At 53.5% G+C, this 20,453-nt stretch overlaps 1 protein-coding gene across 6 annotated transcripts in view; it reads left to right on the top strand.

Annotated features, from left to right (window-relative positions):
- Positions 1-20,453, top strand: part of SPTBN4 (spectrin beta, non-erythrocytic 4) — a 109,094-nt gene that overhangs the window by 86,635 nt on the left and 2,006 nt on the right. For all 6 annotated transcript variants that reach the window (XM_074386329.1, XM_039465848.2, XM_074386328.1 and 3 more), the window contains 13 exons: positions 1,943-2,221; positions 2,311-2,441; positions 3,590-3,794; positions 4,844-5,224; positions 7,903-8,147; positions 12,767-12,905; positions 13,005-13,089; positions 13,502-13,698; positions 15,269-15,897; positions 17,264-17,333; positions 17,980-18,272; positions 19,458-19,631; positions 19,777-19,819. In XM_074386329.1, coding sequence (XP_074242430.1) covers positions 1,943-2,221; positions 2,311-2,441; positions 3,590-3,794; positions 4,844-5,224; positions 7,903-8,147; positions 12,767-12,905; positions 13,005-13,089; positions 13,502-13,698; positions 15,269-15,897; positions 17,264-17,333; positions 17,980-18,272; positions 19,458-19,631; positions 19,777-19,819 — 2,871 coding nt within the window. The remainder of the gene's footprint in view (positions 1-1,942; positions 2,222-2,310; positions 2,442-3,589; positions 3,795-4,843; positions 5,225-7,902; positions 8,148-12,766; positions 12,906-13,004; positions 13,090-13,501; positions 13,699-15,268; positions 15,898-17,263; positions 17,334-17,979; positions 18,273-19,457; positions 19,632-19,776; positions 19,820-20,453) is intronic.

Below are 20,453 nucleotides of genomic sequence, written 5' to 3'. Positions count from 1 at the left end.
ATAAGCTTTCTCATTCATTTCTCTGAATGAGCCACTTCTCCTCTCCTGGTGATAAAAGGCCTCCAACAGGTTCGGGTTTACCTCCCGCCAGCAAAACTGAAGAGAATTTTCAGCAATATTCTCAGGAATAACTCTCATTGTCTCAACCTGCGGCCCATGCCCACCCCTGAACTAATGATGGATGGGGATTTGGACTGCTCCTTGAGCTGGCCTGGCTTAAGTGCCCTCCCCTGGAACTTGCTGCTGGAATCAGCCTTAGCTTAATTTCCAAGGCTGAGATGGAGGCAAAGGGAGTTCCCCAAAGGAAAATCAGGGGCTTGTGACTAGAAGGAAGGGGAATGGCTACTGGACAAGGGAAAAGTAAGACAACAACGAACAAAATCACAAAACATTGAGTTAGCCAGGTGTGGTGGTGTAGTCCCGGATCCTCTGGAGGCAAAAGAGGGAGGGTCCCTTGAGCCCAGAGGTCAAGGCTGCAGTGAGCCTTGAACATGCACTGCACTCCAGCCTGTGCAACAGAGTGAGACACTCTCTCTCTCCTCTCTCCTCTTTCTCTCTCTCTGTCTCTCTCACACACACACACACATACACACACACACACACACCCCAAAAACAAAAACCACCATAGGGACAAAGGACAGAGATAATTAGCGAGAGGGCGCTGCTGTTCCCTAACCTGAACAAAGTCGGGGAAGGGGATTTTGAGCTCCTAAAAATCTCCGAATCTCTGTTCATTCCTCTGGACCTTAGTTTCCACATGTAAATAAGTAGAGTTGGTCTAGAGCAGTGGTTCTCAAACTGCATAGCAGGGGAACCCCTTGGTCAAAGCAACTACGTTACCAGAGCCTAAAGCAAGACACATAAAAGAATAATAATAATAATAATGCATTGGGCCAGGCACAGTGACTCAAGCCTGTAATCCCAGCACTCTGGGAGGCCAAGGCAGGTGGATCACAAGGTCAAGAGATTGAGACCATCCTGGGCAACATGGTGAAACCCCATCTCTTCTAAAAAATACAAAAATTAGCCAGGTGTGGTCACATGCCTGTAGTCCCAGCTACTTGGGAGGCTGAGGCAGGAGAATTGCTTGAACCTGGGAGGTGGAGGTTGCAGTGAGCCGAGATCGCGCCACTGCACTCCAGCCTGGCACCTGGTAACAGAGTGAGACTCTGTCTCAAAAAAAAAAAAAAAAAAAAAGAAAGAAAGAAAAAAAAATAGCCAGGCATGGTGGTGCACACTTGTAGTTCCAGCTACTTAGGAGGCTGAGGCAGGAAGGTCACTTGAACCCAGGAGTTTAAAGCTGCAGTGAGTGCGATAGTGCCTCTGCACTCCAGCATGGGCGATAGAGCGAGACCCTGTCTCTAAAAAAGCGAAAGAAGACGTTCTGGCTGTTGTTATTTTTGTTGACCAGTTGAGGCACACGAAAAGTTAAATAAGGTATTCTGCAAGTACAGAGTGGCTGAGAGAACCTTCTGGGGCACGAAAGTGTTCCACAGGCTGATCTGGGCGCAGCGGTGTATGCGTGTGCACAGATGTGTGCAACTGTATACCTAAGGCTGGTGCACTTCACCGTATGTAAACGATACCTCAGCTGCTAAGTTGCAGGGTTTCTGTGTTAGGGCCCATCTTGGGTCGGCAAGCGTCTTGGCTCAGAGCAGTCTCTGGAACTAGCCTTCTGTGTTCAAATCGTGTCACTCCTTACTGGCTGCTTGTTCTTGGGCGCCGTACTTCACCCCTCTGTGCCTGTTTTCCCACCTGTAGCATGGGGTTATGACAAGTGAGGGGGTATCAGCAAAATGCTTACATGGTCCCGGCACGTGGTAAGCGAACTGGGGGTGCTTGTTAATTGCTCCGTGGGCCGTGCCAGCAGCAGAGGAGCCTGTGGTCTTGCAGGGCCTCGGAAAGAGTCCTCTCCACCCCCACCCCCACCTCCCATCCCCAGGGCCTGCGGCGGGAGATCCAGGCACACGGGCCACGCCTGGAGGAGGTGCTGGAGCGCGCGAGTGCGCTGGCGTCGCTGCGCAGCCCGGAGGCAGAGGCCGTGCGCCGGGGCCTCGAGCAGCTGCAGAGTGCCTGGGCCGGACTGCGGGAGGCGGCCGAGCGGCGGCAGCAGGCGCTGGACGCCGCCTTCCAGGTGGAGCAGTACTACTTCGACGTGGCCGAGGTGGAGGCATGGCTGGGCGAGCAGGAGCTGCTCATGATGAGTGAGGACAAGGGCAAGGTGCGCCCGGGCTGGGGGTGCGGAGGGCCTGGAGGCGCTGGAGCCCGGGCCGCCGCTGCCGCCTCATCGTGGGCGCTTTGTGCCCCCAGGATGAACAGAGCACCCTGCAGCTGCTCAAGAAACACCTGCAGCTGGAGCAAGGCGTGGAGAACTACGAGGAAAGCATCGCGCAGCTGTCGCGCCAGTGCCGGGCGCTGCTGGAGATGGGGCACCCGGACAGGTGGGCGGGCGGGGGGCGGGGGTGGGGGAGGAGCCGGTTCACAGGAATGGTCCCGCAGGACCTGAAGCTTGGCTGTTGGGAGTTGGAGCCGCGCTGGAATTGGACATTGGGTGGGAGAGGTCCTCCTTGCTGTGTGCTGGAGCCCTTGGATTTGGCAAGTGGGCAGGCAGGAATTGGTGGGGACACGGCCCAGGGATGGTTGAGAGGGTGGGGCCAGGAGCACCCAGATTTGAGTGTAGTGGTGGTGACCTTGTCGGGGGAGAAAAGAGGAGGCAATGTCTGGGACTGGGCTAGAGAAGAATTTGCTCAGGACAGGCAAGGGCCTCTTTCTACCCAGTGTCTGGGAGAACAGAAAAGCCTGCGCTGAGATTGGCCATAGGGGTAGGGCCAGAGACCTCCTGGTGCAGTGGGGTGATGTTGCCTGGTGGAGGCTGGTGATGAGCTCCAGGCCTGGACCAGGGATGAAATCTGAAAGGAGGTACAGGGAGCAGCTTCTGTCTAAGTGGGCCCAGAGACTGGGGATAGAGGTGGGGTGAATTGGCTGAGGACCCAAGCTGGAAGTCCAGAGTCGCACCCAGGTTCCTGGATAGCAGGGGCATAAAACTGAGATAGAAACTGGGTGAGGCTGATGGAGGTGAGCTTATGCATCTAGGGAAGCAGAGTTTTGCCTGCATGCTGAGATGCGGGGCTGTCTGAACCCAAGACTTGCAGAAACAGAGTCCTGGCCAGGCATGGTGGCTCATCCTCTGATCTCAATACTCTGGGAAGCTGAGGCAGAAGGATCGTCTGAGAGCAGAGGGAACATACTGAAACCTCATCTTTAGAAAAAATCTAACAGCCGGATGTGGAGTCGCACACCTGTGGTCCCACTTAGGAGGCTGTGATGGGAGGATTGCTTGAGCACGGGAGGCAGAGGCTGCAGTGAGTTGTGATTGCACCACTGCACTCCAGCCTAAGCAACAGAGCAAGACCCTGTCTCCAAAAAAAAAAAAAAAAAAAGAAAAGAAAACAGAACCTTGCCCAGGGACACAACCTTGCCTGAAGATTCTAAGGAGACACAGCCCTGTCCTGGGGAGGGGATTTAGGGGGTTCACGCTCTGCCCCAGAAGTCTCAGGGTCCATCCCTGCTCCTCCGTGTCCCCCATCAGTGAGCAGATCAGCCGGCGGCAGTCCCAGGTGGACCGCCTGTATGTGGCACTCAAGGAGCTGGGCGAGGAGCGCCGGGTAGCCCTAGAGCAGCAGTACTGGCTGTACCAGCTCAGCCGCCAGGTGGGCGAGCTCGAGCACTGGATCGCCGAGAAGGAGGTGGTGGCTGGCTCCCCCGAGCTCGGCCAGGACTTTGAGCACGTCTCGGTGAGTGTCAGTAGTAATAAGTGATACCTTGGCCAGGCACGGTAGCTCGCGCCTGTAATCCCAGCACTTTGGGAGGCTGAGGTGGGTGGATCACGAGGTCAGGAGTTTGAGACCAGCCTGGCCAATATGGTGAAAACTTGTCTCTACTAAATATACAAAAATCAGCCAGGCATGGTGGCGCACGCCTGTAATTGCAGCTACTCAGCAGGCTGAGGCAGAAGAATGGCTTGAATCTGGGAGGTGGAGATTGCAGTGAGCCGAGATCATGCCACTGCACTCCAGCCTGGTGACAGAGCGAGACTCCATCTCTTCCCCCGCCCCCCGCTTTTTTTTAAAGCACAAGGTTCTATCTCAAAATTTAAAAAGTGATAGCAAGAGCTACCACTAAGGTTCTCTGGGTCTCAGTTTCCCCATTTGTAGTATGATCATAATAGCACCCACCTCATAGCTCTGTTGTGAGACAAGCTCTGAAGACCCTGGCTGGCACACATGGTGCCTTACACAGTGTTAGTTATTATTATCAGCTCATCACTTTATTATTATTGTTACCATTATTGCTAGGGGTTTAATGGGTGTTAGATATTTTTGATGATGATGATGATGATGATTGTCATTACTCTTACCTACCACAAAATGGTAGCCTCTGTTACCATGTGGTGGCTCATGCCTGTAATCCCAGCACTTTGGGAGGCCGAGGCAAGGGGATCACTTGAGGTCAGGAGTTTGAGACCAGCCAGGCCAACATGGTGAAACCCCATCTCTACTAAAAAAAAAAAAAAAAAAAAAAAAACAGAAAAATTAGCTAGGCGTGGTGGCAGGTGCCTATGGTCCTAGCTATTTGGAGGCTGATGCAGGAGAATCACTTGAACTGGGGAGGTGAAGGTTGCAGTGAGCAGATATTGCGCCACTGCACTCCAACCTGGGTGACAAACAAGACTCTGTCTCAAAAAGAAAAAAAAAAAGAACGGTAGGCTGGAGGGGGCTGGTGTGTGCTGCCCCTTTGCTCACTTAGCTGTACCTGCCCCCCGCCCACCACTTCCTCATGGCAGGTGCTGCAGGAAAAATTCTCAGAGTTCGCCAATGAGACAGGCACGGCAGGGCGGGAGCGGCTGGCCGCTGTGAACCAGATGGTGGATGAGCTGATCGAGTGTGGCCATACAGCAGCAGCCACCATGGCCGAGTGGAAGGACGGGCTGAACGAGGCCTGGGCTGAGCTGCTGGAGCTCATGGGCACACGGGCCCAGCTGCTGGCCGCCTCTCGGGAGCTGCATAAGTTCTTCAGTGACGCCAGAGAACTTCAGGGACAGATTGAGGAGAAGCGGAGGCGGCTGCCCCGCCTGACCACCCCGCCTGAGCCAAGACCCAGCGCCAGCTCCATGCAGCGGACCCTGAGGGCCTTTGAGCACGACTTGCAGCTCCTCGTGTCCCAGGTGGGGCAGGCGGGAGGGCCCGGACAGCTGTGGGCAGCAGGGTGGGCAAAAACCAGGCTGTGGAGCAGGTCAAAATTAGGCAGTGGGACAGACAGAAAGTAGACTACAGAACAGGAAGAAATTAGATAATGGAGCAGATGAAAAATAGACTGATGGCCCAGCGCAGTGGCTCACGCCTGTAATCCCAGCACTTTGGGAGACCAAGGCGGGTGGATCACCTGAGGTCAGGAGTTCAAGACCAGCCTGACCAACATGGAGAAACCCCATCTCTACTAAAAATACAAAAATTAGCCAGGCATGGTGGCACATGCCTGTGATCCCGGCGACTTCGGAGACTCGGGAGGCAGAGGTTGCAGTGAGCCAAGATCTCACTCACCATTGCACTCCAGCCTAGGTAAGAAGAGCCACACTTTGTCTCAAAAAAAAAAAAACAGAAAAACAGGTTCCAATAGAGATTGGGCAGTGAGTCTCTGAAAACTGCAAAGTGAATTTTACCTAAATCCAGATTGAGGATCTACAGGTAACTTTGAGAAGGATAAGAGGAATTTGACTGTAGTGCCGGTAGAAATTAGACAACAGGTCTCTGATAGAAATCATGACTTTTCTGAAAGTCATCTGATGGGGGTGAATTTAATGGGAAAGGCAACGGAGCGATTAGAAATTAGGCAGAGGGTCTGGCCAGAATTGGGAGGTGGACCTGAGCAGTCAGTTGGAAATGAAGCTGCAGGCCTAATACAACTCAGGCAGCAGGACTGAAAGCAACTGGGTGCCAGGTCTGATGGAAAGTAGATGTTGGGCAAGTTTTTTTCTTTTTTCTTTTTTTGAAACAGAGTCTCATTCTATCACCCAGGCTGGAGTGCAGTGGCACGATCTAGGCTCACTGCAGGTTCAAGTAATTCTCCTGCCTCAGCCTTCCGAGTAGCTGGGAGTATGGGCGCACACCACCACGCCCAGCTAATTTTTGTATTTTTAGTAGAGATGGGGTTTCACCATGTTGGCCAGGCTGGTCTTGAACTCCTGACCTCTGGTGATCCACCTGTCTTGGCCTCCCAAAGTGCTGGGATCACAGGCATGAGCTACTGTACCTAGCTGGCAATTATTATCGTTACTGAGATGGAGCCTTGCTGTCGCCCAGGCTGGAGTGCAGTGGCACAATCTCAGTTCACTGCAGCCTCCACCTCCTGAGTTCAAGCGATTCTCCCCCTTCAGCTTCCTGAGTAGCTGGGACTACAGATGTGAGCCACCATGCCTGGCTAATTTTCATACTTTTAGTAGAGATGGAGTTTAACCACGTTGGCCATGTTGGGCTTGAATTCCTGACCTCAAGATTTCTGCCTGCCTCAGCCTCCCAGAGTGATGGGATTACAGGTGTCAGCCATTGCTCCCGGCCCAATTATTTTGATAAATCCTACAGATGATTTAGAAATCAGGCTGAGAAATTGATAGCAACAGATGGTGGATCTGTTAGAGATGGGGAGGTCACATCAAAAAAAATCAGGTGATTGAACCAACAGAGTGAGCAGCAGGCTGCAGTGGCTCATGCCTGTAATCTCAGCACTTTGGGAGGCCAAGGTGGGAGGACTGCTAGAGCCCAGGAGTTCAAGACAAGCCTGAGCAACATAGTGAGACTCTGTCCGTATTTAAAAATAAATAGGCCGGGCGCGGTGGCTCAAGCCTGTAATCCCAGCACTTTGGGAGGCCGAGGCGGGTGGATCACGAGGTCGAGAGATCGAGACCATCCTGGTCAACAAGGTGAAACCCCGTCTCTACTAAAAATACAAAAAATTAGCTGGGCATGGTGGCACATGCCTGTAATCCCAGCTACTCAGGAGGCTGAGGCAGGAGAATTGCTTGAACCCAGGAGGCGGAGGTTGCGGTGAGCCGAGATTGCGCCATTGCACTCCAGCCTGGGTAACAAGAGCGAAACTCCGTCTCAAAAATAAATAAATAAATAAATAAATAAATAAATAAAAATAAATATATATATATATATATACACACATATATACATACACACACATATACATATATATATACATCTATGTAAACATAGATATACATATATATGGTGTGCATGTGTATATGTATGTATATATACACACATATATATACCCAGGATGTCAAGGCTGCAGTGAACTGTGTTTGTGCCACTGCACTGCAGCCTGGACAACAGAGCAAGACCCTGTCTCATGAAACAAACCAAAAAAACCCCAAAAGGTAAATAGAGTGAGCAGAACTCATAGAGTAGAATGAATGGAAATCGAGCAGGGGACTAATGGCAATTGAACAGACATCCTGCAGGAAACTGGGCTACTACGAAGGAGTGGGTTTGAAATAAATCAAGTTAAAAAAAATTAGATAGCACATCTAAAAGACATCCAAGTGGAAGTGGGTTCCTGAAAGACCCAAGGTAGGGGTGGGCCTGCCTGAAAAAATAGGTGACAGACCCAGTAGAGACAGAGCTCTGAGACCAAAAGAAATCAGGCAGCAGACTGAAAGAAGTCGGAACTCGGGTAAGTCAAAGAGAAATCAGGCGGCAGATATGACAGGAGCCTGGTTGTGGGATCACAGTGTGAAGCTCCTTATATGTTGAGGTTCTGCACTGGAGCAGGTGGGGGGAGGGAGGGCACAGCCTGAGCCCTGCAGAGGACTGGCACCCGACCTGGCATCCCCCTCAGGTGCGGCAGCTTCAGGAGGGGGCGGCCCAGCTGCGGACGGTGTATGCAGGTGAACACGCCGAGGCCATCGCTAGCCGGGAGCAGGAGGTGCTGCAGGGTTGGAAGGAGCTGCTGTCCGCCTGTGAGGACGCCCGCCTGCACGTCAGCTCCACGGCAGACGCCCTGCGCTTCCACAGCCAAGCCCGCGACCTGCTCTCCTGGATGGATGGCATCGCCAGCCAGATTGGGGCGGCCGACAAGCCCAGGTGCCCCTCCTCCCTCCTCGAGCTTCCTGCCCGCCTCTGGCGGCCTCCCCCAGCCGTCCCCATCCCACTGAGAGACCCTTTCCCAAAGGAATGACAACAGCCAATATCCATGTTGCACCTCTGTGTGCCAGGTACTGGTTAGGTGCCTCATGTGTATTCAGACCCCTTTTTAGCCCTGGCATTGGAGACTGGGGTCATGGGCATCGTCCTTCTGTCCCCTGTCCTTCCCAGTTGCCCATGATCACCCTCTCCATGGGATGTCACAGCGTGGAACAGGCTAAAGACAGGATGGACAGGGGAGCTGTGGGACTGTATTTGTCAGGGTGGGTGAAGAATGATAATAATTCCAGCATCGCAGTGGCCTCACTTAGTAGGTATTGGCTTATTGCTCACATAGTGGTTGGATGTGAGTGTCTGGCAGAAGCCTGTCCCCCGGTGATTGGGAGCCAGGGTCCTTCCATCGTGCTGCCCTGGGAATCACATGCTGGACCCTCTGCATTCCGCTGCAGATGGGAAAAGACAGCAGGAGGATCACACGGGAGGTTTTAGGGACAAAGCTGGCCCACACACACCGCCAGCCCAGTGGCCCAACCTGTCAGCCAGGGAGGCTGCAATTTTTTTTTTTTTTTTTTTTTTTTTTTTTGAGATGGAGTCTCACTCCGTCATCCAGGCTGGAATGCAGTGGTGTGATCTCAGCTCACTACAACCTCCGTTTCCCAGGTTCAAGCAATTCTCTTGCCTCTGCCTCCCAAGTAGCTGGGACTACAGGCGCCCACCACCGTGTCTAGGTAATTTTGAATTTTTAGTAGAGACGGGGTTTCACCATGTTGGCCAGTCGGCTCTCGAACTCCTGGCCTCAAGTGATCCACCTGCCTCGGCCTCTCAAAGTGCTGGGATTACAGGCGTGAGCCACCGCGTCTGGCCTAGGCCAGAAGTTGAGTCTTACGGTGTGGCCAGGAAGAAAAGGGCCTGGGGAATCAGGGACACCTGGCATGGTTTCTGTGAAGGCACGGCCTGGAGCCTGCATTCATTCACTCAGCAAATATGTATTAAATGCATGTGGTGTGCCACGTGGCAAGCAAGGCCAAGCCCTTACCCTGAGACAGCTTATGTTCTCATAGCACTTAGTACTTTCTGAAATACAGCATGGGGCCAGGCGCGGCAACTCATGCTTGTCATCCCAGCACTTTGAGAGGCCAAGGCAGGCAGATCACCTGAAGTCAGGAGCTTGAGATCAGCCTAGCCAACATGGCGAAACCCCATTTCTACTAAAAATGCAAACATTAGCCAAGCTTGGCGGTGTGTGCCTGTCACTTCAGCTACTCGGGAGGCTGAGGCAGGAGAATTGTTTGAACCTGAGAGGTGGAGGTTGCGGTGAGCCAAGGTTGCGCCATTGTACTCCACCCTGGGTGACAAGAGCGAAACTCTGTCAAAGAGAAAGGAAAGAAAGAAATGAAAGAAGGAAGGAATGTAAGGAAGGAAGGAAAGAAAGAAATGAAAGAGAAAGGAAAAGAAAATGAAGGGGGGGGGAGGGAAGACAGAGAGAAAGAAAGAATAAATATATATATCATAGGAAAGGAATGATAGCTGGCAAGGGTCTCTCTGAGGACGTGTGTTCGATTTGACTGGAGATCTGAATGAAGTGATGGGTGAGTCAGGTAAAGTTTGAGGGGAAGAGTTTTCTAGGTGGAGGGACCCACAGATGCAAGGGTGGAGAGGCGGGCTGTAGTTAGGCATGTGTGAGGAAGAGCTAGAGATCACTGTGGCCGGATGAAGGGAGGGAGAGAGGGAGTGTAGGGTGAGAGGAAGTGAGGTCCGAGGGACACTGGGGCTGTGGAAGCCACACGTGGTAAGGAGCCTTCTGTATGGGGACGGTGAGAGTCATGGGAGAGTTCAGAGCAGAGAGTGATGTGATATGTACATTTGAGAAAAATAGGCCAGGTGTGGTGGCTCACACCTGTGATCCCAGCACTTTGGAAGGCTGAGGCAGGTGGATCACCTGAGATCATTCGTTTGAGACCACCCTGGCCAACACGGCAAAACCCCATCTCTACTAAAAATGTAAAAATGAGCTGGGTGTGGTGGCAGGTGCCTGTAATCCCAGATACTGGGGAGGCTGAGGCAGAAGAATTGCTTGAACCTGGGAGGCAGAGGTTGCAGTGAGCCGAGATTGTGCCACTGCACCCCAGCCTGGGTGACAGAGCAAGACTCCTCAAAAAAAAAGAACAATTAAATATACACAGAAGTAGAGGTAACCCACATGCATATCACAAACACTTGGCTTGAACAACCATCAACATTTGACCAATCTAGCCAGGTAAGGTGACTCATGCCTGTAATCCCAACACTGGGAGACCGAGGCAAGAGGATTGCTTGAGCCCAGTGAGCCAACACAACATAGTGAGACTCCCATCTCTACAAAAAAGGGAAAAATTAGTCAAGCATGGTGATGTGCATGTCTGTTGTCTCAGCTACTTGGGAGGCTGAGGAAGGAGGATCACTTGAGTCCAGGAGGTTGAGGCTGCAGTGAGCCATGATCATGCCATTTCACTCCAGCCTGGGCGACAGAGCAAGACTCTGTCCAAAAATAAATAAATAAATAAAAATTAGCTGGGCATTGTGGTGCATTGCTTGTAGTCCCAGCTACTCTGGAGGCTAAGGCAGCAGGATCGCTTGAGCACAGGAGGTAGATTCAAACCATAGCATCAAGCTATGATTGCCAACTGATGGAACCTTCAGAAACTTGGAATTTGTTTTGGACATATGAAGGCTTAGAATGGTGCTGTCCAATAGTTATGTAACGTGAGTCACAAATGTGAGCCACTTCTGTCATTTAAAATTTTGTTGTGGCCCTACTAACAAAGCAAATGAAAATTAATTTTAGTCATACATTTTTAACCTGACGTGCCTAAAGTATTATCACTTCAACATGTAGTCAATATTAAAACTATTAATGTGGCCAGTCGCAGTGGCTCATGCCTGTAATCTCACATTTTGGGAGGCCAAGGAAGGCAAATCACCTGAGGCCGGGAATTCGAGACCAGCCTGACCAACGTGGCAAAAACCCATCTCTACTAAAAATAAAAAATAAAAAATAGGCCGGGTGTGGTGGCTCAACCCTGTAATCCCAGCACTTTGGGAGGCCGAGGCGGGTGGATCACGAGGTCAAGAGATCGAGACCATCCTGGTCAACAAAGTGAAACCCCGTCTCTACTAAAAATACAGAAAATTTGCTGGGCATGGTGGCGCGTGCCTGTAATCCCAGCTACTCAGGAGGCTGAGACAGGAGAATTGCCTGAACCCAGGAGGTGGAGGTTGCGGTGAGCTGAGATCGCGCCATTGCACTCCAGCCTGGGTAACAAGAGCGAAACTCCATCTCAAAAAAAAAAAAATTAGCCAGGCTTGGCGGCAGGCGCTGTAATCCCAACTACTTGGGAGACGGAGGCAGGAGAATTGCTTGAACCCGGGAGGCTGAGGCTGCTGTGAGCCGAGATCAAGCCATTGCACTCCAGCCTGGGCAACGAGAGCAAAACTCGATCTCAGAAACAAAAAACAAAAAAACTATTAATGAGACATTTTACATTATTTTTTACACTAACTCCTCAAAATCTTGTGCACATTTTACACTTCACATCAAACTTCAGACTGGCCACATTTCAAGTGCTCACATGTCTAGTAGCTACTGCTTTGGAGAGCACAGACTTGGGAAATTAAAATCATTGGCCAGTGGAACCTTCAGAAGCCTAGCTAGAAAAAGTTAGGAAATTTGGATATTGGCTGGGTGTGGTAGCTTACACCCACAACCTCAAACTGAGAGGCAGAGGCAGGTGGATTGCTTCAACCCAAGGGTTTGAGACCAGCCTGGGCAACATAACAAGTCCCTGTCGCTACAGAAAATAAAAAGTTAGCTGGGCATGATGGTGTGCACCTGTGCCCTCAGCTACTTGGGAGGCTGAGGCAGAAGAATCCTTGCATGAGCCCAGGAGGTTGAGGCTGCAGTGAGCTGTGACAGCCTGGACAATAGAGCGAGACCCTATTTCAAAAAAAAAAAAAAAAGGAAAGTTTGGATCTTGGAATCCTAGAAGGTTAGAATCACAAAAGGGTGAAATTTTAGAAACTTGGAAAGTTTGAATCATTGAATTAGTGAACTATGGATGCTCAGAGCTTTGTCATTGAAAGCAGGTGTCTCAGCCGGGTGCGGTGGCTCACGCCTGTAATCCCAGAACTTTGGGAGGCCGAGACGGGCAGATCACCTGAGGTCAGGAGTTTGACACCAGACTGGGCAACATGGCAAAACTCCGTCTCTACTGAAAAAGCAGAAAGTAGCTGGGTGTAGTGGCGGGCACCTGTAATCCTAGTTACTCAAGTGGCTGAGGCAGGAGACTCGCTTGAGCTTGGGAGGAGGAGTTTGCGGTTAGCCGAGATCACCCCACTGCACTCCAGCCTGGGCCACAGAGTGAGACTCTATCTCAAAAAAAAAAAAAAGAAAAAGAAAAAAGAGTTATCTCAAGGTGGTGTGGGATGTCAGCCTCAAGAATTTGGGGTCACCAGGAGCTGTATGTGTGGGCGGGCTGAGGAGGCTACCCGTGGCTCAGATCCCTGCCTCCCACCCACCGCAGGGACGTGTCATCAGTGGAGGTGCTCATGAACTACCACCAGGGCCTGAAGACTGAGCTGGAGGCGCGGGTGCCTGAGCTGACTGCCTGCCAGGAGCTGGGGCGATCTCTGCTGCTCAACAAAAGTGCCATGGCTGACGAGGTGGGGAGCAGGGAGGGGGCCCCCCTCTGCCACCTGGGCCCATTGGGGTGAAAGCCATTCTACACCCTGACTTTCCTCCCACGCTCCTGCCACTCCCAGATCCAGGCACAGCTGGACAAGCTGGGAACCAGGAAGGAGGAGGTGTCGGAAAAGTGGGACCGCCATTGGGAGTGGCTGCAGCAGAGTGAGTGGGAGCCAGGCACATGTGGCTCAAGGGCACAGGGACATGCTCCAGCCTGTCCAGTGAGGCCCAGAGGGTGACAGGAGCATGCTTGTACCCTATCCATGGATCTCCAGAAGCAAATATAAGGGCCTGGAAGGGTGGACAAGGGGGCTGGCTTGCCATTGAATCTCCCCCGCTAAAAAAAGTCTTAAAGTCATGGGTGGGGGGACATTAAGGAAGGAGGACTGGGAGTCAGAAAGGAGGAATGATGCCCGCTGAAATAGCCCCAGCCTCTGCCATTCCTGCAGACCACAGGATGGTCAGTGCTGGGGTATGGAAAGCCAGAGGGGTGTGGAAGGCCAAGGGAAACAGCCATTGCCCCGGGAAGGGCCCCAGGTGCCCCAGAGTCCTGACCCTGCACGCCCCTCCTCAGTGCTGGAGGTGCACCAGTTTGCCCAGGAGGCGGTGGTGGCTGATGCCTGGCTCACAGCCCAGGAGCCAATTCTCCAGAGCCGGGAGCTGGGCAGCAGCGTGGATGAGGTGGAGCAGCTTATCCGGCGACACGAGGCCTTCCGAAAAGCGGCTGCAGCCTGGGAAGAGAGGTTCAGCTCTCTGCGGCGCCTGACCACGGTCAGCTCCCTCGATCCTGCCCCATTACCACCCACCCCCAACAAGACCCCCACACCCATGGCTCTCTGTGACACAGACACACTCAGACATGTGGTCAGTCCTGTGTTGTGTGAGTGCCAAGACAGACCCTTGCTAGGCTCCCAGTGGAGCAGAGGAACAGACCTGTCACCAGTGACAGCCCAGAGTGTCAGGGTTGTGATAGGGGAAGAACAAGCAGAGGGTTGGTGCCTGGGATAGGGGAGAGTAAAGGGGAACTGGCCTGGGCGATTCTATTCTGAGACTTGAAGAATTAGGTGAGGAGACTGTAGTAATAAGGCTTAGGCCAGGTGTGGTGGTTCATGCATGTAATCCCAGCACTTTGGGAAACCAAGATGGGCAGATCACTTGAAGCCAGGAGTTTGAGACCAGCCTGGCCAACATAGTGAAACTCCATCTCTAATAAAAATACAAAAATTGCCTTGGCGTGGTGGTGCACACCTATAATCCCAGCTATTTGGGAGGCTGAGGCAGGAGAATCACTTGAACCTGGGAGGCAGAGGTTGCAGTGAGCCGAGATCGTGCCACTGCACTCCAGCCTAGGCAACAGAGTGAGACCCCATCTCAAAAAAAAAAAGGCTTAAAGTCTGGATGGGGTAGCTCACATCTGTACTCTCTTTGAGAGGCCTAGGCAGAAGGATCACTTGAACTCAGGAGTTCAAGACCAGCCTTGGCAACATACTGAGAAACCGTCTCTACCAAAAACAAAAGCAAATAAAGAAAAAACAGCCAGACATGATGGCACGGGCCTGTAGTGCTAGCTACTCAGAGGGGTGGCTGAGGCTAGAAGATCACTTGAGCCTTGAGACCTGGACGTTGAGGTTGCAGTGTGCTATGATCTTGCCACTTGCACTGCAGCCTGGGTGATACAGCAAGACTGCCTCAAAAAAAAAAAAAAAAAAAGGTCTTAGGTGGGGCACGGGGGCTCATACCTGTAATCCCAGCACTTTAGGAGACCGAGGCAGGCAGATCATGAGATCAGGAGTTCGAGACCAGCCTGGCAAACATAGTGAAACCCCATCTCTACTAAAAATTCCAAAAAATTAGCTGGGCGTGGTGGTGGGCTCCTGTAATCTGAGCTACTCAGGAGGCTGAGGCAGGAGAATCGCTTCAACCTGGGAGGTGGAGGTTGCAGTGAGCCAAGATCAGGCCACTGCACTCCAGCCTGGGCGACAGAGCGAGACGAGTGAAACTCCATCTCGACAACAACAACAAAAGTTTTAAAGTCGCGGGTAGGGGGACATTAAGGAAGGAAGAATGGGAGTCAGAAGGGCACGCAGAGAAATTGATTTAGCCAAGTTAAAAAAAGTGATCTAGGCCAGTTCTTAAAAGAGCAGTAGGTGTTTGCTGGAGAACAGGCTTTAAAGTTCTTGGCAGAGAGCAAAGCATCGCACAGGCCTGGGCACCTTGCTTTTTCAAGGAACGGATGGATCCCTTGAGTGGTGAGGCAGAAAACCCAGGCCGCCTCCCCGGACCTCCCCCTTACCCCCCGGGCCCCACGCTTCCAGCCTGACCCGGGTCCCTCCATCCCTAGATCGAGAAAATCAAGGCGGAACAGAGCAAGCAGCCACCCACCCCGCTGCTGGGGCGCAAGTTCTTTGGGGACCCCACGGAACTGGCGGCCAAGGCGGCGCCCCTGCTGCGGCCAGGGGGCTATGAAAGGGGCTTGGAGCCCCTGGCCCGCCGGGCCTCGGACACGCTGTCGGCCGAGGTGCGGACCCGGGTGGGGTATGTGCGCCAGGAGCTCAAGCCCGAGCGCCTCCAGCCGCGCATTGACCGGCTGCCGGAGATCCCGGGGAGGGTGGAGCCCGCAGCCCCGCCGACCGCACCAGAGGACGCGGCGGAGACCCCCGCGACCCCCGCGGTCCCCGTGGTGGCGGAGCAGGTCCGGTCACGGCCGGAGCGCCAGGAGTCAGCTGATCGCGCGGAGGAGCTGCCCAGGAGGCGGCGGCCGGAGAGGCAAGAGTCGGTTGATCAATCCGAGGAGGCTGCGCGGAGGCGGCGGCCGGAGCGGCAGGAGTCAGCGGAGCACGAGGCGGCACACAGCCTTACCCTGGGCCGCTACGAGCAGATGGAGCGACGGCGCGAGCGGCGTGAGCGGCGCTTGGAGCGGCAGGAGTCCAGCGAACAGGAGATGCCCATCAGAGGAGACCTGGTCAAGGGGTGAGGCGCCGCCTGTCACCAGGAAGTGGGGGAGGGGGAGGCAGAGAGCTCCTAGGACCGCACAGGCCCACTGAAGGGGCTTCAGGGCTCAGAACTTCCCAAGGAAGGCGATACCGTCCCGGTACCCATTTTGCAGAGGTGTAAACTGAGGCTGCAAGAGAATCGATGTGTCCGTTATTACACAGGAAGGGAAGTCCTTCAGGCTGAAAGAAAAGGCACACTGCCTTCCTCCAGACGCAGGTTCTTGGCCCCTGGGTTGTGACTCTTGCATCAAGTCTCCCAGGTGCCCCAAGGCAGGATTTTTGTCCTCTCTATACCTGAATTTGTCCACTGGGCTAACGGTGGAACCCTCACGTCCTTGATTGGAGCATAGGCCCTTTATCACAATTCTGTCAGCAGCTTTATGAAGTGGGAGCTGCTGTCTTCTCCATTGTGTGGCTAGGGCAACTGAGGAACAAAGAGGGCAAGTCACTCAGCTTAAACTAACCAGGACTTTCAGAATCCAGGGTTGGCCAGGGTGTGTTGTGCAGATGTGTCCAACCCTCTGTGTTATGTCTCCAGGAAGAGGCCTTTGGTCAGGAGACACAGACTTCTTGACTCCTTTTAAATTTCACACTTGATAAACATTTGCTGAGTGCCCACTCTGCCTGGCATGTGCTGAGTTGAGCGGTGACTGAATCAGTCCCACCCCTGACTTTAAAGACTCACAGTCCATTGGGGAAAACAGGCTTGTCATCAGTGATGACCCCGAATTATCTGGGCTGGAATGGGAGTGATCCAGGGGACTTGAGTCAGCAGTGGGTGGAGAAAGGCAACATTTGCAAGTTGTTCTTTGTGCTGCTTAAAATTCAAAGAGGCAGCCAGGGGAGTTGGCTCATGCCCGTAATCGCAGCACTTTGGGAGGCCAGGCAGGTGGATCACTTGAGGTCAGATGTTTGAGACCAACCTGGCCAACATAGCAAAACCCTGTCCCTACTAAAAATACAAAAATTAGTTGTCGTGGTGGTGCACGCCTGTAGTATCAGCTACTTGGGAGGCTGCAGCAGGAGAATCGCTTGAACACAGGAGGTGGAGGTTGCAGTGAGCTGAGACTGTGCAGCACAGCACTGCACTCCAGCAACAGAGCAAGACTCCGTTTCAAAAAAAAAAAAAAAAAAATTAATGGGGAGAGATGTTTGATCCTCCATTCTGCAGACATGTCGCAAACACCTGTGGTACCTAAGGCGAGCATCTGAGAGAAACAGCTACAGAAGTGGGCAGGGGCCTGGCATTTCCAGCTAAAGAGCAGAGGCTCCTCTGCCCACCCAGGCAGGTCTGTGGGAGAAGGAACCTTGGTTCCATTAGGTCTTTGTCTCCCATCCCGCAGGAAGGCCACCCTGGCTGACATTGTGGAACAGCTGCAGGAGAAAGAGGCAGGCCCAGGGCTGCCTGCTGGGGTAAGTTGAGCCTTGGATGGGTGGACTTACGGGAACCCCTTTTTCAGAGCAGGAGGCAGGATCTCAGAACCAGCCAGTGCCTAGCCCTGGCTAGACCCATCCCCTACCTGGGCCCTGCAGAGACAGCATGGACTCTCAGGGCCCCCAGAATCTGAAAATGTCCCCCGTAGAAAGATGGGGCGCCTACCTAGGAGACCCCTACTCCCCTTCCACACACACACACACGCACACACACACACAGGCTCTTCCCACATCTGTTCTGTACTCCGTATTTCTTCAGCCCAGTGGGGTCCCAAATTTCTTCATTGCCACACACACACACACACACATACACACACACAGCAGGAAGCCCCCGATTCCTCCTGCAGACAGTGGGGGCACACCCTGCTTGCACCCCCACCTCCGGAGATCTGGCCGCCTCTTCCCACCGCCGAGAGGGATTCCAAACCAATGACTTTAGGGCCCCACTTCCAAGACCCGTGGGGCCCTAAGAATTGGGCCTCCAACCCTGAGGTCCTCCCATACTCGCCTCCAAGACAGATGGCCCTGCAGACGGATGGGACCCCAGACCCATGAGCTCCCCCAAACAGATGACCCCCACACCCCCTCCATGGACAGCACCCCTCTTCCCCCTCCCTTCACACAGCCGTCGCTGCCTCAGCCACGCGAGCTTCCCCCCGGCCGCCTGCCCAACGGGCTTGAGCCGCCCGAGCGGACACCTCGGCCGGACCGGCCCCGGGCACGGGACCGGCCCAAGCCGCGACGGCGGCCCCGGCCCAGAGAGGGTGGTGAGGGCGGGGGAAGCCGGCGCTCGCGCTCCGCCCCGGCCCAGGGCGGCTCCGCCCCCGCGCCTCCGCCACCGCCCACTCACACAGTGCAGCACGAGGGCTTCCTACTGCGCAAGCGCGAGCTCGACGCTAACCGCAAGTCGTCCAACCGGTGAGCGTGTGGGCGGGGCTTTGGAAGGCGGGTCTCAGGTTCAGGGTGTCCAATGAGTGGAGAGGTGGGACTGAGGAGGGGGGTGTGGCTCAACTTCAGGCCCTCCAACCGGTGGGGGTGGTAGGTGGGGCCAGCGGAGGGGTGGGGTTCAACTTTCCTGATTCCAACCAATGAACAAGAAGGGGCAAGACCTAAGATGAGTGCATCTAATGGCTGACGGGTGGAGCTTAGCTGGGAACTGAAGGAAAATATCCTGAAAGTGAGTAAATTGGAATCTAATCTCTTAGCAACCAACCCAGGAGTTGACTAGCTAAATAGCAAACAGGGAGGCGTCTAGTTGAGAAGGTTTCAATGGCTTGTCGTGGAGCCTTGAGAGGTCATCCAACCAATGAGTGGGGTGGGTCCACCCTTGAACTTTCAAACTGGGGGAGGGTCCGAAAAGGGGCATAGCCCAAACTAATGAGGGTAGGGGTTGGGAGGGGGGAGTAATCTCTTGCAGGTGTTCCAAATGAGGGTCTAGTCATGATGCGCCTGCTCTTGGAGTCCAGCTCCTGCTTGTCCAGCCTCTTTTTGTCCATCTGAGAGGCAGAATCTGGGGACAAGTGAAGCCAAAAAGGGGTAGCACCAGCCAATAATGGAGTGAGGGCTAGACCCAAGATATGAAGTGGGCAGGACAGATTCAGATTTTGCTAGCGGAATCTATAGGTGGTCTTTCCGTTTTGTATCTAATGCCAAGGTAGTACTAAACAAGGGCACCTCGTACATCTTGTTCTTGGAGGGATTTCTCCTGGATCAGGGCTTTGGATGGCTGGAGAGACAGGAATTCCTTATTCCAGACAATAGATCAATCGACCTTCCTCGAGGAAGCTCCATGAGTGGGGAGGAATGAGTGGAGCAAAGGCTTATGGAGGAGACAGCTTAAGTCCTGCCTTCAGGAAATCCATTATGGGAGGGGATAAGGAAGGGAAACCCCAACCCGGGCAAAGGCTGGGTACTGAGAGACTTAGATGCTCCCCTCGGGGCAGCAACAGCCATAAATAAGAGCGTTTTCGGCATATGGCCCAACTAGGGTGCAAAGGTGCAGAGGTAGGAAAGCTCAGGTATATTCAGCCCATGAGGATGTTAATGGAGAGTCCTCAGGCAGACTGCTGCGGCTCTGCCTTGAGCCCCATTTTGTCGCTCCAGGTCGTGGGTGAGCCTGTACTGTGTGCTTAGTAAGGGGGAACTGGGCTTCTACAAGGACTCCAAGGGCCCAGCATCCGGGAGCACACACGGTGGGGAGCCGCTGCTCAGCCTGCACAAAGCCACCAGCGAGGTGGCTAGTGACTACAAGAAAAAGAAGCATGTCTTCAAGCTCCAGTGAGCCCCCCAGTGGGCAGGAGGGAGGGATCAAAGGCTCAGCTTCCCCTCCCAGTGGGACCCTGGCTTCCCTGGGGGACAGCTGGTGGGCAGGTGGGTTGGGCCCCTTCCCCAGATCCCTCAAGTCCTGTGTCCCTTCCTGCAGGACCCAGGATGGCAGTGAATTTTTGCTTCAGGCAAAAGATGAGGTGAGATCTGGTCCGTTCCTTCCTCTGTGTGGATGTCAGTAATGACCTGGCTGGCTGGCTCCTGGCCCAGAGTGATGGGGCTGTGAGAAGGGACAGGCACAGGCCAAAGTTATCAGGGCTGTAATGGGAAAGCCCACAGGCACTGAGAGCCCAGAGGAGGTTCCTAACCCAGCGGGGAGTGGGAAGGCCTTCAGGGAGGGCTGCCTGGCGTTCCTAATGACAAAGTCCAACCTCCTTGCCTTGGCTATTCAGGTGAGACTGGAAAGATAGAAGAGAGTTCACCTTACAAAGGAGTGATTCAGCCAGGCATGGTGGCTCATGGCTGTAATCCCAGCAATTTGGAAGGCTGAGGTAGGCAGATCATGAGGTCAGGAGTTCGAGACCAGCCTGGCCAACATGGTGAAATCCCGTCTCTACTGAAAATACAAAAATTAGCCGGGCATGGTGGCCGGGCATGGTGGCAGGCGCCTGTAATCCCAGTTACTCAGGAGGCTGAGGCAGGAAAATTGCTTGAAACTGGAAAGCGGAGGTTGCAGTGACGCGAGATCCTGCCACTGCACTCCAGCTTGGGCAACAAGAGCAATATTCTGTCTCAAAAAAAAAAAAAAAAAAGTGATTCATAGTGCCGGGGGTC

Source organism: Saimiri boliviensis, chromosome 14, assembly GCF_048565385.1.
Source record: "Saimiri boliviensis isolate mSaiBol1 chromosome 14, mSaiBol1.pri, whole genome shotgun sequence".
NCBI classification, from domain to species: domain Eukaryota; kingdom Metazoa; phylum Chordata; class Mammalia; order Primates; family Cebidae; genus Saimiri; species Saimiri boliviensis.
The sequence above is the reverse complement of the archived record's forward strand: the minus strand, read 5'-3'. Positions and strand labels throughout refer to the sequence as shown.